The sequence below is a fragment of the Etheostoma spectabile genome, chromosome 8 (genome assembly GCF_008692095.1).
Source record: "Etheostoma spectabile isolate EspeVRDwgs_2016 chromosome 8, UIUC_Espe_1.0, whole genome shotgun sequence".
Classification (NCBI taxonomy): Eukaryota; Metazoa; Chordata; class Actinopteri; order Perciformes; family Percidae; genus Etheostoma; species Etheostoma spectabile.
The window spans coordinates 12,461,406-12,488,791 of NC_045740.1; the positions used below are offsets into that span (position 1 = coordinate 12,461,406).

Here is a 27,386-nt window from a genome sequence, read left to right on the forward strand (position 1 = left end):
AAGAGGTTTAAAAAGAATTTTTATTTTTTGGGGGACCTTTAATGTAATAATTAGAAAAAAGAACTTACAAACCCCTCCAGCAGCAAACCCAAGTGGTTTTTAATGAACGTTCTTTTAAAAACCCGGGGATTGGGCAAATTCGCGAGGCCAAGGGCCCCTCTGAAACAATGCGTTAGGGGCAGTGTTCCAGTACTGCCGACACACACCAACAAAGGGTTTCATTTTTTTGCATAGGGGCCCCCGCAGAGCCCAACCCCCTTTTTTTTCGTAAAAAATGGAAAATCAAAAAGGTACTTTTAACGGGTTCTTAAACCGTTCCCTCTCTGGGTTTCCGGCGGAAAGACAAAAGGTTGGTGATAAGGGCCCCCGTTGGGGAGTTTAAAGGGAAAAGCAACCCTTTTGCAGAAAAGGCCAAATTTAATTTGGGGAAAAACCAAAGGTTGGGTTGACTTTACTTTTAAAGTTTTCAGCTTCCATAGCCTTGTCTTCACTATTATTTATTTTTTTAAACTTTTTTTTTTCCTTTAAATAATTTATTTACTGCCCCAATTCCTTTTTACAAACCCCTTTTTTGGGGCTGTATTGTGGGAAAGGGGTGGTTTAAAAAGTGTAGTTCTTTTCTGCCCGCACTCCCTTGAAGATTTCAAGGGGGTAGGCAGTGTTTTGATGTCTTGATTTCAAAGATTTCTCTGTCCTCTTTGTTCACACCGGGGGAACATGTTTATATTTAATTATTCATACATATTCTCGTTGTCGAACACAAAGGATTTCAGCTATCATCCCAGTGGAAATTCATCACAATCTCCCCCGTGTGTGCAGAGAGGGATGCTCGGCGATTTCTTCCCCTTGCGACAAACCCCTCCCCATCCATCTAATTATTTTTCCTTCTCTGTGATGGCTGAAACCTCATATTCCCAACAGAGGCGACCTCAGTGGCCCCTCAGCCTGTGTGTCATTAACGCTGACCAGCAACCCATCTCTATCTGCTCTGGATCTGCCGACCTCCCCAAGAAAAGGCCAAAAAGCACCCCCACAGCGGAGGGGAGGGACAAAGGGTGAGGGGGGAAGAAACCCGGGGGCAACAAGATAGGGGGGGGGGGGCTGGAAAGGTGAGAGGGCAACAGAAAGGGATGGGAAAACCCAAAAAAGGAAAATGGGGGAAAAAAGGGGTGAGGTGGAAAAAACCCCAGGAAGGAGGGAAAAAAAAACAGGGGTAAAAAGGGGGGAAAATAATGGGGGGGCAGAAGCAAAAAGGGAAAAAGGAGGTGAGTTTGGGTTAAAGAAATTGAGGGGGGCCAAAAAAAAAGCAGGAGAAAAAAAGAAGAGTAGGAGAATGAGGGTGGGGGGGAAAAGGGAAAAAAAGAAAAAAAAGGAAAAAGTCGGGATTTAGATGGAAAAAAGGGGAGAGACTGGAGTGAGAAGGAGAGAGAATAATTGCTATTTCAAGACCATACTTACTGATAATGTCACTCTACTTCAAAGTGCAAAAAAGTTTTTCATGCTGCTTTTTCCCGTGCCTCTGGAGGATTCCCTATAGATCAAGGGAAAAACATGCCCGGGAAATTGCGTGGTTGGGGGTCCCACTCACACTCTGTGCAAAATTTCTTCTGAAACTGTGACAATACATACTGAGATCTCTGCTATGATTTCTTTTAATCTACACACAGGTGCTGACCGGAGGACCCTGGAGTAGATTCACAAGACCGAGCCCACCAAAGAGGATCAGGTAAAATCCAGGTACATTTGAGAAATACCTGAGCCATCATTTTTGTAATATATTTCCAGCGAAAAGGGGAAAAATTTAAAAAGGCCCAAATTTTAAAAAGCAGGAAAAAAAAGTTCCCAGGTTTTGGCTTTTATTTTGGGCGTTTTGTTTGTCATCTTAATCAAAAGGGATTTTATTTCTGTCCCTTTGGGTCCAAAAGTTTCCCCTTTGTCGTCCCTACTTTTAGGCGAAAAACTTGTGAAAAAAAAAAAAGGGGGGGGGCCAAAAGGTACCCCTTTAATACCTTGTTTTCGTAAATAAACGGTGATGCTATAGCAACAGCAGAGTGAAGGATTTTTTCCTTCGTTCCAGGCATCACAACTCGTAAAATGAATCCCTGGCTAGGAGTCCTGCCGTGATTTCAATCTCAGCTTGGCAAAGGAACCATGGATCCTCTGTCTAATTGAATATTTAATTAGATCATTAATATTCACATACAACATTGTGTAGTCTTTTGGTATTGATGGTTTACCTAGGATTTCTTAAAGGTTTACAAATCACTTGATTATCAATCACTTGATTATCACTAACAAATACCTATGTATGTTGTGTGCAACTAGCATTACTACTATAATAATTAGTAAACATTATTCATTATAATTGCATTGTTTTAAAACAGTAAAATAATGACTATCAACATAAGTTTACATAACTAATACATTGCAATGTATTAGTGATTGTTATTAGGAAGTGCCTCATCTGATTTATATAGAAAAGATATTTCTGAAGGTGATTTCTCTAAAAGAATTATAACGGAAGAAGAGTTATTAGCTTGGCAAAATGCCTTCATGACAGCTCTTTGTCTCCTCGGAAACTGAGGGTGGATTTCCATCTTTAACGTGCTGTTCATGGCCTTAAATGTACGGGAACAAAGGTCAGGATGTAACGCATCAGATAGAACCCCTTTATGATTTTTGAATTATGTCCTGCTGGAGAAACTTTGATTCACTGACTGGAATTCAGCTCTGTGATTCACTGACAGTAATGCTATTTTCTGTTGTCATCAAAGAGTCCAAAAATATGGTCTCTGTGGATGCTGCCAAACCAGTATTCCCACTAAATTAATTAGAGACGTTATTTCAACAACACCACTGTGGTTCTGTTTTCGCCACACTTCCTCTGAATGTCTGCCATGGTCTCTCAAGATGGTGTAAGAAACAACACGTTCATTATTTTTACAGAGCTCACCAATATGTGCATTAGTAAACACTTAGTAAACCTTTATGAAATATTGGTAGCGTCATTATGACCCTATGACGTATTATGGAAAAATATAAGCCATCTAAATGCCTTGTGGCTACTTAAAATGCGCTATGCATGTTTTAATGTATGCAAGTGTTAATGCTTTACAGATAGATATGTTTTGGAGGGGAAAAATGCAACAGTTCCATGTGTAACTATGTGTTCATTATCAACACATAGATGATGTTGATAAGTCTTTTTTTTGAACTAATATTAGTTTCAGTCAGTCCACAGTTAACTACCAAAATGAAGTGTTCTATTTTACTCACAATAGCGGAATGCTTAAGCTTCAATGACTTTTCTTTCTTTCCCAATCTGTCATCCTCCCCTCTTTTCTTACAGACCTTTTGCTCGGGTTTCATCATAACTCAGTGACTGGTGTGAGAGCGGTGGTGGTGTGTGTGTTTCTACCTGTATGCCACTGTGTACTATGGCTTTTTATTCCTATGTGATGATAAAAAATGTTCATGTAGGAATAGAAGCCATTTTACACGTGGCGAAAGAGCAACATGACAGAAGCACGACAGAAGCAAGAGCTCCTCGGCGCCAGCACGTGGAGACTAACATACGGGTGGATGTCTTCTGTTGATTATTTCCCTGTAGTAAAGCTACATTTACACTCATCTTTCAGATGATGAGTGAACTCATTGATGTGCTGATCAGAAGAAAAAAACCTAAATGAATTCAGACACTGTTGTGTATGCACCTGTTTTAGCCTCAAGGCACAAACAGCTTCCACTGCTTACAGTGTTTGATGCATGTGATGACAGCTGCAGTCCGCAGGGATAGAAGTTGGAACATTTGTCATGAACAAAGGAAGAAAAGAGCAAGGAGAGACCAAAACATTTCTTTAATAACCAACTATAAAAGAGGCACTTAGTAAAACACTATACAACTTGCAAGAGGCACTGGATTTCCCTTTCGTCTCACTGTTCTTTTGCACATTATTAAAATAAAAAATTTGTTGTGAAGCATTACACCAAACAAACAATCTACCTACAATATTGTACAATGTAAGATACATACAGTATAAACAAGAACAAGCACCTTTGTTGTAGTAGTAAATACTATTAATAATTAAACAGTTGGAGTTACAGACGCAGATGATTGAGTTTGTGATTTGTGTGTTATTATCAGTGCATGGGAAGAACTCCGAATACAGGTCTTGGGACTGTGATGTCCTTGTATGCACCTGAGTTTATACAATAGAAGCTTTCCTAATTTTGTGTTCAAGCAGCCTACATATTAGGTACTTGGGTGCTTTACACAGTATTTTTAATAAACTACAGAGAATGAAAAATAGTTCGATGAATGTACTTGTAACTGCTACAGAGCTCAGGTTCCCTTCTGAGGACATTGGCATTCACATTCCAAGAAAACACAATGTAGCACCAGGTAATGTTTATACAGAAGGCTAATATGGTGAATGTCAATGCAGTACAGTAAAGATCAAAAATAAAACAAAATTAATATGTTGGGAGCATGTAGGGAAGGTGCACAGACAATAGTCCAGGTCAGTTATGATGTCATTTGGTCCTTTTGCAGAAAGACTTAAAACTGATAAGAATAAATGCAAAATGAACATGCATTTCTTAGAAGAAAATATTTTTACTGTATTTTCAAGTATTCTTCTTCTGTTCCTTTCTTTCCTTTAGGTAAATGTAAATATAATCTCTGAAACAGATAATGATTTTCCTAACTAGCATATTCATTTTTGACCCAAAATTCATATTTGCCATTTGTCCTCACATTTGTGTAATAAAAAACACATGTACAAAGAAGACATAAAGTGACTACGTAAGTATTTTTAAGATAGCATTTCACAGAAAACAGCTGTGCAATCTCATTCACCATAATGAATTGTCTTAAACATTTATAACTGTGACATTTACAGTCTCTTATTCACAGATCCCTCACGTCCCATTCAGTTAATAGATTCTGATGTGTCCTTCCTTAAAGGAATCTTAAAGCTAGTGAGTTTTTGGCCAAACAGCTGGCTTAGGAGGTGGTTCTGGGACTCTGCTGTCCTGTAGGAATGGCTCTCCATTGACCTAACCCCCATCTTTGGCCTACATTTATTCAAAGAATTGTTCATGGGAACAGAAGACACTTTAGAAATAGGGTGATGCAAAGGCCGCCCCAAAGGTCCCTTTTTGGCTTTGTAATCCCCGTTAAGAGGAGTCACAATCTCAGTTTTCTTTTGTGTACAGCTGTCAAGCAAGCTTCTTTTTGACTGCAATCCCAAGTTCGAAGTCTTGCACTTGGAAACAATTTTGTTGCTAACAACGTCGTCCCGCACCGAGGACAGCACAGGGTAGTCGTTGGGTCCATCTGATTTCCTTTGCACAGAGGGATTTGCACACTTGCTGGGGCGAAATTTCTTTTTGGCTCGAGAGTCAACACCAAAGTTCTCTTGTGTGGCTGGAGAGGAAAGCCTTTGCAGGCTGTGGGGGGATTTCATGTCTTTCCTCTTCTTCTGTGGTCTCACAGATTCTTTGTCCTCATTTGAGGCTGAAGCGTTGAGGGAAACCTTGGACTGCAGTACTGGTGTGGACTCTGTAGCCTTTGTGCTAGCTGTAGTACCATTTTTAGTGTTGTCAGTTATTTTGGCCGCAGCAACAATGTCTTTCATCTGACTGATGCCTTCCTGCTCAGCATCTTGAGATACAGTCAGCTGTTTGCTGTCATTATTGGGAGCTATTAACGCGTTGTGCCACTGCTCATCATCCATCGGTTGGTCCATTACATCAGCAGCTAATTCATGCTTTGACTCAGGTGTCTTAGAAATTATTGGATTTTCTCTTAAGCTGACAAAAGAGTTCTCACTAGGTGGAAGTGAATCTGTTCCTTTCTCAGTCTCAGCTGTGTCACCTCCAGCCGAGGCTTCCTCAGGCTGGAGAGGCTCCTCCCCTGCTCTACAACTCTCTTTAGGCGCTGGCCATGAGCCTGTCTCTGCTCTAATGCAGACTGACTCATTCTCCTCTTTCACGTCACATGGTTCAGTAATTGATTTTCCATTATTCTCTTTATCAAGAAGAGGTGATATCAAGGTTTGATCAAGTACCTCTTTCTTGGGTGTGGCAGACTCCGAAGAGCCGATATAAACACATTTATCCAGCTCTACAAGTAGTTCAGAGTAGTCCTCAACAATATCCTCAGTCTTCACATTTGTATTGTTTGTGTCACTGTGGTATTCGTTTGCGATGGTCTGTGTGGCGTCGTCGGCTGTGGACACAGAGGGTTTTGAAGACTCAGAGTTTTGATTCAAGTGCAGTGAGCTCACACTGGCGATGCCGCTGTCTGAGCTATTTTCTTGCAGACTGTCAGAGAGAATTCTCCTCTTCTTACTTGCAGGCAAATCACATTCATCTTCTTTGGAGGCAGATGCTTTGACAGGTCTGAGAACACCTCGAAATTTAAAAATTTTGTTGCCCCCTGACAGGTGCTTTTCCATGTGACGATCAAACTGCTCCTTCTTAGAAAACGTGTAGTTACATGTGCTGCAGATGAAGGATTTTTTAATCACATGCATGACATCAGCACAGAGTTCACAGGTGTAGAGGGTGGTGTGTTTTGAATCCAGCTCATTCACCTCCTCGTGTGCTCTCTTCAGATGGCCTTTGAGCTCCTGGGCTTCCTGATAAGAGACGGGGCATTTGTGACACAGGAAAATCTTTTCCAAATTGTGAACCACTAAATGTCTCTGCAGTTTAAATGGTTTGGGGAATTGTTTTCCACAGTGGTGGCAGTCTCTTGAGGGGTCTTTGCAGTTGGGATGCATCTCCACACTTTTAGGTGTCTCTGTTTTGTGGAGGACCTCAAGTGGGGTTAATGTGCCCTGTTTGCCATTTGCTCCACTGCTGCTTTTAGTTTTGTGGACTTTTGACTCAGCCCCTTCAGAGGGTTTACCTTCTCCCACGGCGCTGTCTGCAGCAGCAGATTTTTCCTGTTCTTTAGTGGCTTTGCTGGATTCTCTGTTAGCTTTGCTGGGGCGATGCTGCATGATTGAGGTGATAAAGTTCTTCACGGCTGTCTCCTGCATGAAGCAGCCTGGAATGCCTAACATGGAGCCTTGAGTCTGTCCCCTCCGGGCAAACTGAGTGGCGTGCTCTCGTAAATGTTCATTGTACATCCACACATCTGATATCTCCTTCAAGCACATTCCACATGTCCAGATACCAGTTTTATTCTTGGCATGTTTCTCCCTCAGATGGTCTCTCAGTTGCTCCCTGGAGCTGAACTTACGCTGGACACACATGTAGCAGGTTGGAGGTGGAGAGGGATTGTGGGAGAGTTTGTGAAAGTTTAGCTCGCCCAGGGTGAGGAACCACATGAAGCACACTTTGCACTTGTACTGCTTGTCTTTGACCTTTATTCCACCATCTTGCCGTTTCCTTCCACGCCGCTCCGTCCCTTTCTTGGACTTTTCATCATCTCTGTTCTCCACATCTGCAGTTGCAATAGGAGGAATCACTGCGATATCTTTAGAGTCAAAAAACTGAATCTCAGGAAGTTGAAATGTGGTATTGATATTTTGGATGTCAATGCTGTGGAAGGTTTGGGCACTCTTTGTGACACATGGCTCTACAGTGTGGGGGGCAGAGGGCACGGGAAGAGGGCTGATTGCAGTTAGCTCTTCTGCCTTACAGGTGCTGGGGTCAGAGGTCCCCAGTGAGCCAGCATCCAAGCCACTGAAGTCCCTGGAGCCACTCCATTCAATTGAAGATTTATCAACAGTGCTCTCAAATGGATTGATGGGGCTCTTGCTAACCTCTTTAACATTCTCATGAACATCCTGCTGAATACTTTGGTTAACATCTGACAGCTCCTTGACATCAGTCTTTAATGTACTGTTGTGGCACATATTCAACATTATGGCATCATCGATAGATATTGTCTCATATTCACAGCAGTTAGTTTGATTGTCGGTGAATGTCTGCTCTGCTTGGTCTTTCATGTACTGATCTTTATTCAGCATGAAAGTTTCTGAAGGAGGGTAGTCCTGAGTCATGTTTGAATCGGGTGATTGCTTCTGTCTTTTGTTTCTTTTGGTGTACACCCTTGGGCACTTTTTCCTTTTTGCCTCCTCATCTCTGGGGAACAGTTGTGAGAATGTGGTGTCGTCATCAAGCAAGGCCTTCAGTTCGGGACTTATGCCAGCAGGACTGAGAGGGGGACAATTCAAACAGGAGAGAGGGTGTGCCTCGTCTGAGCGTCCACAGTTTTTATCACATTGCATCTCAACGGCTGCCACTTTTTTAAGAATTTCTTGGGCAATGCTCTCTTCTGATCCTTTCTGTTCACACATCTCTTCCACGGTGCACATCGTCTTACTGGGCTCCTCATGTTCTCTGATTGTATCCTTGTCTACAGCATTTTCCACTATATTGTCTGAACACACTTCCCCATTTGCCATCTCTGTCATGCTTGCACATTTAATTTCTTCTGCATCAGTGATTTGATTTAGCTCCACAGTTTCATTATGCACATTTGTCTCTTTTGTTGAAGATTGGGATGTATTGTCGATGCCAGAGTTTGTGATAGGGGGAGGGGATTTCACTGGAACAGTTCTGTCATTGACTTTCACTTGGTCGGCTGGCGATCTGCAAAGCTCTTGTAGTCCACTGTTTTTGAATTCAGGAGTTATAGCTTGAAGTATGTCTGTTTTTAATATATTCAAAAGCTCATCAGAGAAAAGGTCGTTTACCTCACTGTTTTTGTTTTTTCTAGCTTTGTTGTTCTTCTTTGCTTTTGTTGGCAGCAGTGGGTTTTGATGGCCCACATCATTTGTCTCAGTTACCATTTCCTCCAGGACTGACTCAGTCTCTGCCGCTTTAGATATGAGAGTGCTACTTGTCTCAGGCAGCCCATCTATTTTTGTTGGGTAACAGGTCTGTGAATCATCTTTATGTTCTTTCTCTGTAGTTTGTGATGCTTCATAAATAAGCATAGTCCCCTGATGGCTTGATGTTATGCTCTGTGGGCCAATGTGTTTTTGACTTCTGATCAAATGTTTCATGGCCTTATGTCTCTTTAACCCAGGCACAGTCCTAAAACACATGAGGCAGATTTCACAGAGCACTTTTCCCTGTGGAGCGTTGTTCTGTGTCTTTTTTTGTGCTATTTCTTTGTGTGCTGGATGCGACGTTGAACGCTGGCCAGTCTCTGTTGTTGGTTGCTTCTCTGATGGTTCTGTTAGAAGAGGCTTTTGTTCATTTTCGGAGATGACGAGGAGGTTATGAGTGGGCGGACCATCTGAAATGTCTTTTCTGATAAGTGTACTGTCCTCACAATCTACATTCTCAGAACCTGCATTCTCTGATTTCCCTTTTCTCAGAAGATCAGAAGGAATATGCAAATGATCAGCAGTTCCAACTGGATCATGGCAAACCCCTGAGTCTGTCTTTACAATACCAGCTGAGGAATTTTTGCTTTTGATTTCAGGTGGAAGGCCCAATGAAAAACATGTGAATTTCATGCTCTGCTGTCGGACCAGTGGGTCATTCGATAAATTCAGTTTAGCTGCAGGATCTGAGTTCAGTGACACCGCTGTGTCTATTTCAGCTTTGTTAAAAATCAGTGCTGGGGTAACGCTCAGATCACATGGTCCACAGTCATCTCTGGGACTCTTCTTGACGTCTGGATTCTCTTCAGGTTTACTGGCAGGGGAGATTGGTATGTAGTCATATTGATTCAGTTGTGGAGGTTTGTCTGAGATGCTGTCATAGTTGAGAGGGCTGAGCTTGATATCATACGTCAGATCTCTTTTTTCAAGGCCATCTGACACTTGAGGTGGTTCTGCTGAGCTGGTCACAGGAGCTGGAGAGGGAATGGTGGTTTCAGAGCTGGGGATTTTACACTCTATGATCTCCAAAGCCAGGGGAGGTGGGCTTATCAAAGAATACTCCATCTCGGCTGTGGTGTCCAGTTGTTCAACACTGTTTGAAGCCTCTCTGACGTTGCTGTTTTCTTCTTTGTTTATGGGGGATTGCTTATTTTTAACTGAATCACTACATTTGCTTTGTGCCTGACATGGATCCTCTTCCACATTCCATTTCTGCAAGGGTGTTTGATGAGAGGTTGATAAAAGAGGACTGGTTGGTGGCGCAGTGTGTAGAAACAGACTCTCTTCCACCTCTTCTCTGCATGGTGAGTTTTGATGACTTGCCATGAAATCAATGGGTAGGTGTTCTTTGATGTCCTGCACATTTAAAATCTCTTCTTGTTTCTGAAAGGCAAGACCTGTTTCAGATTTTAACGAGTCATTAAATGGTAAAACCTTGCAGGAATCACTGTCAATAACTCCACCAGACTGTGGAAGACTCAACAGATTACTTTGTCCCTCTATGGACTTGGTGTCCTGGAAGGGTGAGCAATGACTAATGCTCTCTGTGTTGGTTTCCACCAGTATTGGACTGCAAGGCGTGTCTGTAGTGAATATCTCCAGCGACAGATCAGTTGTTGGACTTGCGCTGTAAGTCTTCGCAAGGCTGCAGTTTTCAGATGGAGATGGTGCAATCAAGGACTCTTGTTCTGCTTTTGTGGCCGTGTTTACCCTGTCTGAGCACTCCACTTTTAATTCATCAGCATGTGACGAACTACTGTCTCCAGCATTCTCATGGTTATCAGTGGAATATTCTTCCACTGCTGTAATCGCACCCTGAATTTTCTTGCCACAGTCTAGATCTTTGTCAGGTGGGGCTGGTGTTAAAAGATGGCTAACAGGTTGACCAGTGATTCCCGTCACTGCTTCTGCTTTCTCATAGCCGTCTGTGGTTGAATGTTCTGGACCGTCACTACTGTTTTTAAATAACTGATCCACACTGTCTGCTGCGTTATTGTTAGAGCTGGAACTACTCTTGCTGATATCCTCCTCTAATGTGACTTTTGTCTCCGCCTTGCTGTCATTGTTTTCTGTAGGCTCACTTGGCTGTGATGAAATTGGCTGCTTTCCATTGAGTGTGGGGTCAGTGCTGTTACAGGGACATGACTGTGACTCATTCAGAATGAATTCAATATTGTCCTTCTGCTCATTGATATTTGGAGGTGATAATATATTCTCCTTTCCGGTAATTGCTTCCTTTTCGCTGTGATCTTCTCTCGCAACTGCATCACTTGCCTGACATTCAATGTCTTGATGTTGTTGACTTGTGAGAGAGGTAACATTCAGCTCCTTGTGTTCGGATATAATAGGTTCTTTTTTGAATATCGAGTCTGAAATCACCTCCAGGCTTTTCATGAGATTTTCTGCATATCTCTTCTGTTCTAAAATCTCTTCCTTTGTTTTAACTGGAGTCTCTTTTTCAGCGTTTCTTTCCACTGATTTCTGGTCATGGTGGAGCTGTGGGTGTTCAATATGTGAGGCTGGGTTGTGAAAACTTGGCACATCATCCTCTTTTTCAGTGAAATGTTCAAGTGCTCCTGGTTCATTGTGAATTGGAGTGTGGGGACTGTGGTGTCCACCTATTAGCTCAAACTGGAATGGACTGGACCATGGTTCAGTAAAAGGCTCTGAGGGCAAACTGCTCACTGGTACATCGATGGTTTGCATAGGGCACCTCATATTCACATCGGTGTCTCCACTCTCTGACTCATCACCCAGACGTAAAGGGGAAAATTTGCTCATTTTTAGCTGCTTGGGAACATCCTGAGCTATCAAAGGTGGGATTTCCAACTTTGTTGTCTGCAGCTGGTTTTCAAGCTCATTCACTATTCTTTTTATCTCTAGTTCATCCTCTGATGCGCAGCTGTTGAGATTTGAACTGTAGTCGATTATTTTTTGTGGCAGAGACAAAGGAACATGATCGTAATCTGGTTTCTTTTCATTTGATTTCTCAGAGCTGCCTTTGTACTGAGATATCTCATCTGGTAGTACGGGGCTAACCATAAGGTTCCAGTCTCTTTGTTCCAGAAAGGGAGAGAAGGACGAAACAAACTCTTCCTTTTTATCAGCTGTGTTCTCTACTGAATGGAAACTGTCTTTTTGAATTGGCATATCTGAGTAGAGCCCACTGTCAAATCCTGTGAGATCCCCAAACATTGATGACGTATCAAATGAAAGTGGGGATTTCAAAAGCCCCTGTTCCTGATCCAGGGGGTAGGGCATGAGATGGAGCGTATCTTTTTGCATCAACAGGCCTTGGCTTTCAGTTGGAGATAGGCACACCTCATCCATCAAAGAGGTGCAAAGAGATGCAGGCTTGTGGGCGTCTAGGTCAATGACTAAAGAAATAGCCTCTTTCACTATGCAGGCACTGTCACTGTCTGATTGGTCTGGTTGTGTGGCTTGGGGCCCCTTGCTGCGTTTGCCCTTTGTGTTTCTGTCAACTTGGAAATCATTTTTTTTGTTAATGGTGGGAGAGTGTGAATCAAACTGTAGTGGCTTGCTATCTGTACTGAAACACTGTGTTGGTTCTTCTTTTGGGCACAGAAAATCTGTTCTGTGGAGAGTGTTTCTGTCTGAACTGACGGTTGTGCCATTTTCTTCTCTGGGAGACACAGGGTTCTCTCTTGATTTTTGACTGTGAGAGTTTTTGAGTGTGTCTTTTGCTTTTCGCAAACATGACTCTGAATCAACTGTTTCTGGATTTGAATGATTTGTCTTAGGATCCTCTGTACTCTCTTTGTTATTGGACAGAATAGCTTTGTCAGTATTACACTTCTTGACAGATTTAGTGAATGTCAGTGCTAGTGTGCTGGAGTCTTTACATAACTTTTGCAGGGAGGACCTTTCATTGGTTTTCTGCTCTGGAGACTCTTTCTTTTTGATGTCTGTCTTCTTTTCACAGTCTGAGTCAGTGCGGTCAGTGCTTTTGGGGCTGTTGATACTATCGCTTGAAACACTCACAGATGTGCTGAGTTCACTGCTTGTGGATGACCTGCTACCCCTCCTCCTGAGTCTCTGGTGAGAACCATGCTTCTCGGGCGAGAGAGAAAGATCCTCACTTTTTTTCACCTCAAAACACTCCTTCGACTCATGTCGCCATGCTGCCTGGTCCCTCTCACTTCTTGCTCGCCATTTGCACTCTTTGGTGTATGTGTATTTACACCGACTGCTTTGATTCAGTCGTCCTTGGCTTGCTATCTTAACAGGCTCACATTCAACATCTGAGTCCGAGACGTAGTCATATTCTCCAAATGCAGGGTTCTGTACAGTGGGAGTCAATCTCTCCATCACTAAGGAAAACTGGAGGTTTTTAGTACCTTTAACATGGAGCTTATGGAGCTTGTTTTTCTGTTGAACTATTTTGTGAATAAGTTCTTTGCTCCAGGTGCCCCCTCCAGTGCTTTTCCTCTTGCTCTCTTTCACTGCAGTTCTTGAGGTTGGAGATGTGGAGGCATGTGAGGGTGTTGACCCTCTAAGTGCAGAGCTGTCCTGAAAGCTCTTAACACCACAGCGCTCAGAAAACTTGCTTGATAAGAGAAACCTTTGTGTACTTGTGTTTTCATCGTCACTCTTGCACAGTTTTTTTGCTTCTTTCACTTTGTTGTCTGGTTCCCTTGTCTTCTCCCTAGAGGCAATTCTTGAATTTTTATGAGAGACTTCTTTTTTAATGTTAATTTTCTCATCTTGTTCCAAATTCAGAGATATTTTCTCAAGTTTGCCTTCTGTGTACTGTTTATCTGTCTCAGTATTCTCAACATCAGAGTCATAAAAATACTTTCCCTGTGTGAAAGACCTGTCATCCTCTCCTGCTTGTTTATTTTTGCTCTCAAAGACCAGGGATTCTTTGGTTTTCAGGCATTGTTTGTTTGATGTTGCTTTGACAGTGGTGAGGTCATCATCGGCAAATGCATCAATAAAGCTACTGTCTATCTCTGCATTGTCTGACTGATATCCAAGTCCATTCAAGGCTTCTGTGATTAGGCTGTCTAATTTGGCATCCTCGATTTCAAACTCAGGGAGAGGGACGGGAAGGTTACCAGGACCAGAGAACAAGTTGAGTTTCATTGGATCATCCTTGTCTGCTTTTGTTTCACTATCACATATCAGTTCTCCATTTTTATTGAGGCCCAACAGAGATAGGTGGAGGTCAGATGTGCACCTAGACATTGAAACACTTGACACAGATGACAGTGCTTTTGCTGGTTCTGCATGAAACTTTCTGCTGTCCTCCATCTTTGATATGTCTTTGAGGTCATTTTGTGCAAACGTATGCTGAGCACAGTATTGCTTATGGCCTAGAAATGAAGCCAGGTTGTTGAAATTCTGATCACATTGCTTGCATGTCAGAAGCACATCTAACTGGTCAAGATTTGCTGTGGCTAATGAGGTCGCTAACAACTGATGTGCAGAGTACGGTGGTGGTGGCTGGTGATGCTCCACCCCAAAACGGTCCATGTAACCTTTGCTTCCATCCATAGTAGTCTTTGAATGTGTGTTGTTTTGCAGGTAGCTCATCATGTCATCTTTGGCTCTGTCAGGCGTGTATGAAAGGTTTCGTGTAGCATCAGACTGAAACTGGTGCGGGTGAGAGCTCAGGTGATCTGAAGGTAACTGTGTCTTGGCTTGGGGCTGGTGATAAAATGGGTGAGGGTGTGCTGACTTTGACATTTGACTGTCCTCTGAACTGATGTTCACAGGACTGGTGGATGCTGGGGAGAGGGAAGAGCAGGTACTACTGGATGCAGGGTTGTGAACTGGTGAGGGCAAAGGAGATTCATAAGGTGACACCATTATAAGTCCCATAGGTGGGACTTGTAATGGAGGATAGCTGTAGTTTCTTGATGCTGCTGAAAGAGACTGGTTGAGTCCAAAATACACTGCTTTATTTTTGGATTCACATACTTGTGCATGGCTCATCTCTACTTTAAAAGTAGAGACTGTATTACCGCTATGTTTAACAGTCTCCTGTCTTTGGCTTGAAAACCCCTCACTGGTTCTGCTGTTCTGAAATGAGCCAGGGTTTTTCAGGGAGCTGTGTTTATGTGATTTACCTTCATCCTTCCAGTCAGAAGGGGAAACCATGTAAGCCAATTTTTGATTGCTTATTTGCCTTGTCAACTCAATCCTGTTTTGGTTTGGTATGGCAGAGGTTGGCCGTATCTGCTGCCAGGTCATTCTGCTATTTTTAGATGAATTTGGCATTTGGTCAAGTGCTGGTTGGTTCTGAAACTGAAACTTGGCATTCATATCAGTATACTGAATTGTATTTTGATCAGCTGGTGTGTAGGTCTTATTAGGCCCCTCCCATGAGTGCGGTAACCTATTTAGAACCTTCTTATTAATGCTTTTATCAAAAGGTGTTGAGCCTGTGTGAATGTTACTGACTGGAGGGTTGTGAAAGGTTTTGTTGGGAAAGTGCATTTGGGAGCCTGGACCTGAAATATTTCTTGCATGGTGGACACTTCCTTGAATGAGCGTTCTTTGGTTGGCAGCTGTGTCTTTGGGGTGACAGTTCTTCTTACTCCCCGGGGTGATGGCTGCATCCCTACTGTCTGCCTGTGCAATAGTGTCTGTGCTCTCAGGCAGGACAGTCTTTCCTTGCTCTGACTGCTGTGAGCTGGAGCCAGAGCTGTCACTACTGGCTGAGTCCTCACTCAGATTCCTAGGACACTGGATGGAGGATGTTACCCCTTGAATAAACTGTGACTGTGGGGGTAGAGAATAAGGGCTTCTATCCTCCAGCTGCTGTTCATTACTGAATGGAGTGCTGTTCTGAGCAATGTTTTGCCCATCTCCAGGTGTAAAGGAAAACGAGTTTTGGGTCACATGAACAGAACCTAGCGAGGAATCTGTAAAGTCTTGAGATTGGGGGTTCTGTTCACAGGAAAATGAGTCAGAGGCTGATTCCTCCAGAAATTGATATCCATATTGAAATGGACCAGGCACAAAGGTACTTGCCTTATTAGGTTCTTTAAGGGCAGTGGATTTTTGTGATGACACCCCATAGTTAGCACCATTAAAAGTCCTTTCAGGAGACTGCCATACATTAGAGCCACTCAGCTGAAAGTCAGTCAGGATCAGCTGACTGCTGGGCTGCGTGCAGTTGTTCTCCATTGAGGCAGGCTGCTGCTGCTGTGACAGGGATGGATGTGGGTGGGGTAACGTTCCACTCGAACCCAGTGCCTGTGAGGTATAGCTTGGAGAGGTAAGGTTAGAGGAGGCCTCCTGGAAGCAGCGGCTATAGTTGAGCTCTTCTTGCTGTAGTTCGGCCTCTCTCTCTGGTATACTAGGAACGTGGAATCTGTAGCTGCCCGAGACTGGGCCACGGCTGGTCTCCAACTTCTTGGGTGGTGCAACCTTCTGCTGAGGGTAGGCAATACCAATGGTGGGGTTGGAGCGTGGATTTGTGATGCTAAGTCTGTACAGCTGCTGTGGGTTGGTGCGCTCCGTCTTCCCTGACCGCTTCCCCTTCTCTCGGCTGCGGCCCTTTCCACTCGGGGACTGGGGGCTGCCTTTGCCACTCGACCAAGTCCTGTCAGTGGCAAAATGTGACCGGTTCTGCAGTGAGCTAAAGTCAATCTTCCCTGTCTGCTGTGGCCGAATGACAGCCTCACGCTGCTGATGACAGTCCCTTCCCTTCTCTAGTTTTTCAACTTTGGCCCCTCTGCTGCTGGCTCTGGCCTCAGTGCCTGTGTTTGAAAAGTGCTCTGGAGACTCCTTTGTGGTTTTGTCACTCTGCTGTTCCAGCGCTGTCCCTTCATCCTGCAGTTTGGACTCAGCGGCCAGCTCTTTGACAGCATGCATTCGCTGAGTCTCTCCTGCCATGGTGCACAATGCGTGCTGTGAAGGCCTGGTCCCCAGAAGTGCTATCTGGGAGACAGAGGCACAGTCTTCTGGGTGGTATGAATCAGTAAACATCCAGTGGCAGGAACTGCACGGACAGGGCTCCTCGCTGCAGGCTCATCTCTTTACTTCCATTGTGAACGGCTGATCTGGCACCAGAGCAAAGTAGACCTAGAAGGAAAAGGAAACAGAGAGAATCAGATGTCGAGCTTTTACTGTTTAATTTAAAAAATAATTTAAGTGACTATATCAAGCTGTTTTTTGTTATAAAATCTGGCAATACTTTGTAAACACGCAAGCAAATCATTAAACACCATAATCATAAAAGGTTTATTTATCTTTTAAATAGCACAAAAACATGCATTCTTTAGTCCATGTATGAGATTTAGTGCAATTACAATATTCCTAGTTTCTGCCAGCAGAGAGCGCTGGTGCAGCGTTTCACCATGGTGCTGTCACTGCACAAAGAACCAGTGTAATCAATAGGGAATGTAAAGAATACTGCCAAACTCATACTCCAAGTCTTGGAGATACTACTAACACTTGCAATATTTATTCCTGACAACAAACAAATACATTTCAAACAAGTGAATACATATTCATCTAAATGTCGGATTCCTGCTTACAACAGTGGATTGATTGCTGTGCAAGTATCACAGTCAAAATTCTCTACATAAATACTTATACAAAGGAACCGGTGTAATAGTGTGGTCTTGAAATGATGAAGTTCACTACAGTACTGAGGATGACAAAAATACAGTACATGGATTCAAAAAGCACTGAGAGTAAATTAATCACAGACTCCTTAAGAGGAGGGACACAGCAATGTCACGGTGTTCTAAAGGGCTGCAGGTTTAAATCATGGAGTAATATCAAGGGTTACTCAGTCAACCATTAGACAGTGAGAACTGCGGGCACACTGACGTTTGTTGCCTTTCCTCAGGCATCCCAGACATGACTTCTCAGGTCCCAGTTTACTTTGGTCAGGCCAGATGAATCTTTTAAGTTAGCAACAAAATGTAATTTCTAGGCCTGGTAACCACACTTCCATTCCAACTTCTTGTATATTTCCACTGGCTATTACCAATCCCCAAAATGTTGGGGGTGGCCTAGAGGTTGAAGAGGCCAACATGTAGCGAGAGGATTTGGACCATCCACACTGCTGAAGTGGTCCTTGAGAGATGTGTGGCTCTTATGGTCTTCTTAGAAGGAGTGGGTGAAAACTGTACAAGTATATTCCAGCATTGCTGTTTGAATTTGGCACATATGAGATTTGTATTGGGTCTCTCCATCAGGTGGTGACTGATCCCACACCTAGGATGCATTGCTTCTCTGCACGATATATTTTTAGGTCAGTGAAGGCATTTGACCACGTTTACCTTCAGTGTATCGGACTGATAATTCTAGCATCTTAAATTAGTGTACAAAATAAATGATTCATTATTTCAATGTCCTGTAATAAAGCTGTGTGTGCAAATGTGTTTGAGTTTATAATCTCTCTGCAAATATGCAGTAAATACTGTATGTCCACCAAAATGCAGTGCTCATCAATCTCTATGGATATTTTGTTGTTTGGCTAGCTGGTTTACCCTTTATCAGCTAGCTTTTTGTAATTGCATTGATTTACGTAAGGGATTGTATTTTCCTTATTTCCCCTATTGTTAAAGCACATTGGGTTGGGAGCAAAGTTGCTGCAAAAAGCTTGTCAGATCACCACACCTAGAGAGTGAAATGTGGTCCCACAGCTGATGCATGCAATGTTTTAACAAAACATCCACTCTTAGGTAGGTGTAGTGAACATAAACTGTAGCACCCGTGGTAACTGACATAGTTCTCTTTTAAAATAATAAGCGATATTTCTTAACTGCAGTTAGCTCTATGGTGAAGCCTCCATAAATAAAACAGTTACAAATATTTCTGCAACACACCTAGCTTCCTTTTGTGGAGATCCTATCTGATCATCTCAGCTTTTAGTTTATGATAAGAGTGTTTGACATAGCATTAGTGCAGATTATCAGGGAGATGATGACAGACTACACACAAATGAATGCTTTGTGAACCCTGGTAAAATGATCAAACCGCCTATTCTGGTATATTTAGTCCTATTCACAATTTAAAGGCACAGCATTTCGTAAGGACATGTCTTGTTGTCTTAATAATGGTAAAAAACTGCATGGTGTTTTGATTTCTTTCCCTGAGGGGGACCGATAAAGTATTCTGATTCTGATTTACAGCGTAAATGAGGTTTACAACCTCAGTGGAATGGACTAAAGAGCCTGGAGGCTTGCAGACATGCGGCCCCAAAGAGTAAATTGATTCAGTGCATAAGGTTGAAGCCTCACAGGCAGAAAGAAGAAAACAGGGATGCAGAAATCAGATAAGATATCTTGGCCTATAGCATAGCTTCTTGGGGGCTATGTTTACGTCCACAGACCAGTAGCCAATTTGTTAAGATACCACCTGAGATATGATGACCGTCAACTTTTACCCAGAAGGCTCACTCTCTGCCATGTGCTTCCTTGTCTTATTCTCTGGTAAACCTCCTAGAGGTATTTAGCAGGTTGGGAGGGAGTCTTGAGGCTGAGACCTGGCTGAGCTTAGGCCTGGTTGTGAAAAATCACATCCCCTCTACACCTCCACAGAATCTGAAAGCCAGTGTCTGCAGCTCCCTCTCTGCCACCAGAGGGGAAACTGGTGTGAATGTCCCTGCCAGCCTCTCCACCAGGAAGTGCTTGGTCAACAGTCACAATCATATATCATAGTCCCATTTGTATTTGCCCAGACTGAGGTTGAGGTTTGAAGCTGAGGATGAATGCCTCCAGCAACAAAACGAGCAGTATGAGGATCACAGGTGCCTTACAGAAGTAGCACCAAACCCTGAGCTGTCAGTTTACAAAGAGTAGAGGGTTATTAATATCCTAACAAATGACTTGTCCATTTCCCCTACAGCCCTGAGCAACCCAATACGTCTTCCCTTGCACCAATGTCCTCAACTAGAATGACTTCACACAAAGACTTTACACATATTAATCTGCCAATTTGGTGGTGTCTTTGACACGGCATATTCAGTTTTATCTTGAAATGCATAAATTGTTTTTGGACTGGGTATAAAGAAGAGTGTGGTGGTGACAGAATTGCAAGCTGGGCACAAGTTGATACCAAATCCTGTGTGACTGGCCTAAATTTGTTCCATAAAAGTGTGTTTTAGTGGAGTTTTACAAGTCAATTAAGGCTGAGTGTGTGTGTGTGCGTGTGTCCCCTTAAGGCCTCCTGTCAAATCACCAAGTTTCTCAGGCAATGGCGCCCCATATGGCTTTACCACAACACCACCCTGATGCTAGAGACTGCTGAGTGTTGAAGAACTGGTGTGTTTGTGGTATAGGTGAATGTGTTTTTGTGTGTGTGTGAGTGCATAACGAGATCAGAACTGAAGAAAGTTTTTTTTCATTACTTGCACAAGGGCATGTCTTAGTTTCTCTTAAAGATGAGGGAGAGGGTAGAAGGTGCCTCAATCAAAACTCAATTTCCTGAAAGTCTTTTCCCTGTAATTTTGGTGCAGGATGTATGTAGTGTTGGCTTGAGTAAAAATATGCTGGTAGTACCGTGACAGTCTCTGTTGACTCATCACATTAGTGCCTTAAGCTATGATTGCTTTTGCAAAAGGGACTGGAAACACATCTACTCTCCCTCTATTCTCCCTCATTGAGAGACTCTGGATCTGACCTTGCCCCGGCCACCATTGCTACTCATGCTTGGTAGAGGCTTTTTCAGTGATTACATTCTAGCAGTAATCTCGCATTGCCAGACTTATCACTACAGCACTAGTTGATGGCACATCAAGATGGCTAGAAACATCAGAGAGATTTACCTATAGGCCTACATGTTTGAGCATCTTTATGGATTCAGACAGGAGGCTGAAGGGCGGCCATCTTGTGGAGCCTCGCTGGTGGATAGCCATCTCCAGCTCTGGTAGCCTGTTCGCGGAGCTCTATGGGCAGGAAGCAAGCTTAAAGAGCTCTGCAACCTTGCTATCTGCAACTATAGTTTTTTTGTCCTGTCTGAACCAGGGGTCAGTCAGATCCAGACTCAGTCTCTTGAGCACCAAAATCGGCAAATAGCACTAGACATTGGAATGGTAAGTGTAGTTAGCATCTTTTTTTTTTTTTTTTTTTTTGGTAGCTTGTAACTGGCATTGGCTGACAGCGACTTTTTGCTCGGACTGACAGTCTGCTATGCGGTTGTTTCAAGTTTCCTTGCTTGCCTCAGCATATTAAACAGCGATTGGTTTATGAATTAGTGATGTTACTAATCAAATATACCCGTGAAATGTTTGAATCTCAGATTTAAGTGAGGTGCATAGACATCGCTCCCTTCAGCAGAAGAATGTGAAAACACCTCTCTAGTGACAAACTTTGCACAGATACAAGTAGGTGGTCGGACATTTTAAGTGACATAAACATAAGAAAAACACATTTTTGAGAGGAGGGGGACATTCAAAGACTAAAGGCTCAGCATCTCTTTTCCTAAGCTATTCAACATTTCTGTTGATGTGTGTTCTGTAACAGGAGAGCACCCAAAGGTGGATAAAAGAAATGGTAAAAGCAGAGCATAGCTACTAAGATAGGCAATCTTAACATTGCAGCAATTTGTAACATACCACACAAAGTAGTTAGATCCGAAGACAAGACTCTCCAGAGACACAAAGCATTATTAGAGCCAAGAGAAGGGCAGCAGCAGGCCAAGCAATCCACTTCTACAAACAATGGCCCCCTTTATAATAATGTAAATCAATAACTGCCATCAGTAGGAATTTCCCAACTTGTTCAGCTTTTCCAGATGCTTGCTCTCTGAAATATCACTACACAGTAGTCTCAGAGACCTCTGAGAGAGAAAAGACAGATGATGATGATGATGATGATGAGATCAGAGGTGGTGGAGAGGAGAAAGAGTAATCTTGGAAGGGAAGGGACATTAGAAGGGAAGGCCATTAAAGAGTGGGAAAATTATACTAAGGCATAAGTAACAGGAAGTGAAGAGGGGGTTGAGGGTTGGGGGTATTCAGTATGCTGAGCATCCCACTAGGCTGTTTAATCAAAGGGATAAAGCAAGGCACCGAGGCAGGTGGGAGGGGGATCAGCTGGCAGAATAAAAGCTGTCTGACTGCTCTCCTCACACCTTTCCCAGCATGACTGGTCCAGCATAGGAAATGCTCAGTGAGACTGGCTGGCCCGGGCCCATGCTGGGGCGCGCTGCCAAAACCTCGGTCAGCAGGCCTGCCTACTCTTCTGTATTTTTGGAAACATCCATTATGCAAGCAATTTGCCTTTAAGATCCCTGAGCCTATGTCCATTCAAAGGCAGAGTAGGAGGAAAGATATGTCAGCAATGTGAGGAGAGCCCAGCATAATATAAAGGCTCTGGATGTGGAAGTGTGAACAGTAGTGGTCTGTCAGTAGTTTACAAAATGTAATTTCTCAATCTATAACTTAGAGATAATTAATGAGTCATCTGTCTTGCTCCATGCTGGTGATGATTTGTCAGAGGCCTTTGGAATATTTGGAAGATGCCGGAGAAACCAACGTTCAAGCACTTCAAATGAAACTGTGAACACAGTACTGAAGGAGGCTTATACGCGTGCCTCCCTACCTCCACCACCCCTAACCCCACCCTTAACCCAATGTGGTTAGCTGCACAGTAGGGAGGATGGAAGGAGTGTATGTATGTGGTTTGAGTCTGAATGTTTCGGTATGTGTCTGTGTGCATGCACGTGTGTGTGTGTGTGTGTGTGTCTATGGTTTTTTTGGTGTGTAATTCCAGAGGCTCCCCTTACCCCCTCCCAAGTTTTTCCTCTTTCTGAGACGAGTTTTGTGTTTTATTTATTTTTTTATAACCACTGGGTTATGGACTCAGTCCGTTTCCATATTGCTAACCACAGCATTCCACAAACATGATGGAATCTTTGTTTTTAAGTATTTTAAGGTTACTTTTTCCTCTTTTGACACAATTTCCCTTATTTCTGCATGCCAACAGAATATTACATGTGTGGCAGTGAAAGAAACAGGTAAAGTGTGTGATGGATTTTAAAACATGACTGAGTAGAACAGGAGATTAATGAAAGGGCAAACTTTCCTGACTTCCACATTTACCGTAATAACTTTATCCTTAATGGACAAAATCCTACTTTGGAGTTTTATTCCTTCTCCATTCCTTTTTTCAGCGTATCAATATTTGCTTGTCCCTTCTTCTGTCTGGGCCAAAGTATTTGGTTGCCTCTCAAAATCAACAAAGTTTTATTAAATGTAAAAGAAACTTTTAGATGGAATGGGACATGGATTCAGTAATGACAATCTTCTGTAACCTCAAACTTAATTATCGTAGTTATGTGTACACTCAAGCATTTTAATGGGTTAACAGGGAGACAACATTATAGCACATACTGAGAAGATTGGCTATTAAAAGGCTAACCTGTACTGGCTACAAATATTTTGATATTTGGAAGGTAAAGGACACTCAATCAATATTATTTTTACCAAGCCACACACATTAAGAGATGTCCAGAACTCATGGTAATTAATCACAGGTAAAAGGTAATCTGCGAGAGTCCCATTCTAAGCTAGTCCCTAAGTGAAAAATATTGAATCTGGATGTGGTGGATGGACCCCCCACACACATAAACAAGAGGTGAGGGATGAAATATGGCCGTCTTGACTTCTACGCTTTCTACCACACACAAAGGAAATCATAAATCTTTAGTTGTAATAGTTCTTCAAAATAGTAAAGAGAAACAAACCAACACAAAACAACTAATAAAAAAGTGAAATAATCAATTTCACCGTTCAAATATATCCAATATATAATATATATGAAATATATAATAATATATATGATCTCTATTATATATCATTCAGCTGTGCCAAGAAAACCTCTTTTGAATTTAGTTTACATACAGTATGTAAAGGCTGCAAATAAAACACATCCTTATAAACACAGCCTGGACAAATATGTTTTATCTGCAGATGAGACAAACGTTATTATAACATTTTCCCTCATCTTCATTTTTTCAGCTCCATATGGACAAACACATGTGCAAATCCCCTCAGGCAGATGCAAGCAGCTCAGGGACACACGTACAGAGGAGCTACAATACCATGTAGCTTTATATACTGTATGAATTTATCTATTAAATTAATCAATGTTTTGTCGTTCCAGTTTTCTAGTCATTCAGTTTTTCCAGCAGCATTACTTAAGAGGATTCCATTGATCAATTTAGAAACATATTAGAGAGGAAGCCTTTTATATATGTAGGAACTGCATATTTTGCCCCATTAACATTCACATATCCTCTACCACCCGGAAGCCAGAGGCAGTGAGAGGAATTTGGGCCCACTACCACACAGGTGAAAGTCCAGAGAGGAGAGTGGGCCTACAGAGGCAGAGTTACAAGCTGTGTGTAAGTGGCCCCAAGGGACTCAACCTTTTCTTACTAACCGTTGCCCTCTCTCCCATGAAAAAAGGAACCGAAAAAACAAACATGCAAGGGCAGGCTGAGCGGTAGATAACTGTGTCCTCTTGTCCTTAACCCCAAATGTTTTGACCAAAGCCTCTTTATCCTCACACGTAATGCATATATGGCAAAACACTTATCCAAAAGTACACATGCTCCTATTTCTACAGCATAACTAAGGGTGCAGTGTCACAAAAGTTTAATAATGACTTTTAAAGGTGGTGTAAGGCTGATGCTTCGCAGTTATGTTTGGAACTGTTAGGAAATTCTATATTCTCCTGCAAAAGAACAACATACAAATCTATCAGCATCTAGACTTTGAAGCATGTGTTACATAGATAAGTTACCAGTACAGTACAGACCATACACTTATTAGGTACACATTGTTAGTACTGGGGTTGCCCCCTTTTGCCTTCAGAACTGCCTTAATTCTGAGTGGCATAGATTCAACAGACATTTTAGTCCATTTTGACAGATAGCACAGATTCATGGTTTTATGTTGTTTATGCCAAATTCTGATCCTAACATCTAAATGTCTCAGTAGAAATCAAGACTCAATCAGACCTGGCAACATTTTTTCAATCTCCTATTGTCCAATTTTGGAGAGCCCGTGCCAATTGTAGTGACCTTCTGCTGCTGTAGCCCATCAGCTTTCAGACATAGTTTTCTACCTACCATGGTTGCAATAAGTGTTACTGTGGCCTTGCTATGAGCTCAAGCTCACTATCCACTCACTGGACATTTCCTCTTATTCAGACCATTCTCTGTAAACCCTAGAATAAAACAACAGTTTCTGAAATACTCAATCCAGCCACTGTGGCACCAACAACCATGCTACTTTCAAAGACACTTAAGTTGCCTTTCTTCCCCATTGTGATGCTCAGTTTGAACTTCAGCAGATAATCTAGACCATGTCTATATGCCTAAATGCATTGTGGTGCTGCCACGTGATTGGTTGATTAAAGGTCCAAAGGCATGACAATTTCACTTTGAGGTTTTTTTAACATTAATGTGCGTTTCCCCAGCCTGCCTATGGTTCCCCAGTGACTAGACAATAGGTGTAAACTGAGCCCTGGGTATCCTGCTCTGCCTTTGAGAAAATGAAAGCTCAGATGGGCTGATCTGGAATCTTGCTCTTTATGAGGTCATAAGGGGCAAGGTTACCTCCCCTTTCTCTGCTTTGCCCACCCAGAGAATTTGGCCCACCCATGAGAGAGAAACATCATGGCTTTCAAACAAGTAAAGTGGCAGTTGGTCAAGGCCACACCCCCAGCCTCCACCTTGCTACCCCCCCTCACTCCTCCTCAAAAGAAATTGCACATACTAAGGAAAGCTCATTGTGGGACTGGCTCTAGTGGCTGTAATTCTGCACCAAGGATGAATTTTGGCAAAGTGACTTCCGATATGGTATTAGAGGACCACTAAGGTCTATATAAAAGCATCCAAAGAGCACCATGTCATGGGACCTTTAAATATTTAACGAGCAGTTGTACAGCAGGTGTACCTAAAAAAGTGGCCAGTGAATGTTTAAAGTTTAATCTTGTTCAAATAAATGTGACAGCCTGGCTTGATTTGTTTCTCATGTACACAGCTGGGACTCTGAGTGTTTTATGGCAGAAGAGTCTCCACACACATTAACTTGTGCTGAAAATTTTAAATGTGGAAGAAAAACAGTGATAGGCTCTTTGACCCGGCAGTGACTGTTATTTTGGAGTACCTGCAGGCCACACTCATAACCATTCACCTTCAGGTAAGACCTTTGCTTGTACAACTTAAAGGGAGGACTGTTCCTTTGCTTATGTCTCCAGACAAGGCAACAGACAGTCAAGTTCCAACACGTGACTGTGAAAGGGGTTTTCCTTAAACCTTGGGAAAATGGGCTACACAAATGCTCCAAATATCAATGCCAAATGAAACAAGCTAATTCTCATGAAATACACTTTTCCTGTGAGACTCCAGCGCCGGCGAATATACAGCGCAAAAGCCTAATTTGTAAATGAACCTTTAGTCAAAATGCATGTTTGCAATTAGGAGAGAAGGAGAGCGTCTCAGGTTATAAACAAATGCAATGAGTGCATGTGAGTACATTTGCACACTTAATTGAGTATAATTGTATGTATCTGCATCTCTGGGAGTGTGGTTGTGCAGTATTTAAGCGGGCTTTCATGTATAATTTTAGCATAGAGTGCATTGTGTGACAGAGATGCAGTTTTTTTTATAGAGTAGTAGGTACAATGTTACTTTTCTAAACCCAGCAGATAAATCAAAGTGTTTCAGTCAAATGTAATGCTGTCTTGCTGGTGTCACAGGCTGACACACAGACATTTAAATCAAAGAGAGAGCACACTGGTGACAGGAAGTAAGTAATTTCCTACAGACTTGGCACCAGGTAATATGTGAAGTATGCTGAGAGAAACAACTTAAAAATAAAAACCATGACGGTGGGGGGCAGAGAAAAGAAAAAGAAAACCATTATCAGTAACACCTTCTTAAGTGTCTCACCCTGCGTTTCCTTTCTTTCTCTCTCCAACCCACATGCATGAAAGCAAATCTCTTCAGTTTGGCATTAGGTCACAGAAACGGAGTGGCTGGCGGGGGTTGGCGCTGGGAGGAAATAAAAACATTTGTAGACGATTTAGGATGAACCTTTGCGAAGTAAGCGCATGATTGACAGTTATGGAGTAATGCTAGAAGCAACACAGCTAACTCAAAGAATAAGATCACGAGCGGAGGTTATTTGGAGTTAAGTGATTTGGGCAGAGCCCAGGCAGTTTCCTTTTCCAGCACGATTCCAGTACGTATGGGAAGAGAGGGTGGAAAAAGGTAGCAAAGAAAACAAACATTTGAGTATTATTTTTCTCTCCTTTGTTATTTTTTGGTCCACTTTGCACCAATGCCAATATCAGTAGTCCCCTGGCCAATGGTAAAAAGGGAATTCCAGGCACAGTGAGCGTGAGTCAGTACCAGCATTTTCCAAATTCACCCTGCCTTGCCTCCCTTTAAATAGTCCAAGGAAATGTCCAAATGACCCAATTACGACTCAGGCTTTCCTAAATAGCCTGTGTCAATGCATGACATGGTATTAAAAATATACATAGTGACACAACAGCAGGACTTTGGTGGCATGTTTTCATCTGTTTGGTTTTA

General features: G+C 42.6%; 1 protein-coding gene across 1 annotated transcript in view; it reads right to left on the bottom strand.

Moving 5' to 3' along the window:
• Window positions 1–3,838: 3,838 nt before the first annotated feature.
• Window positions 3,839–27,386, bottom strand: part of znf469 (zinc finger protein 469) — a 47,156-nt gene continuing 23,608 nt past the window's right edge. Inside the window, exon 2 of the mRNA XM_032523446.1 lies at window positions 3,839–16,907. Coding sequence (XP_032379337.1) covers window positions 4,932–16,811 — 11,880 coding nt within the window. The 5' untranslated portion in view covers window positions 16,812–16,907 and the 3' untranslated portion in view covers window positions 3,839–4,931. The remainder of the gene's footprint in view (window positions 16,908–27,386) is intronic.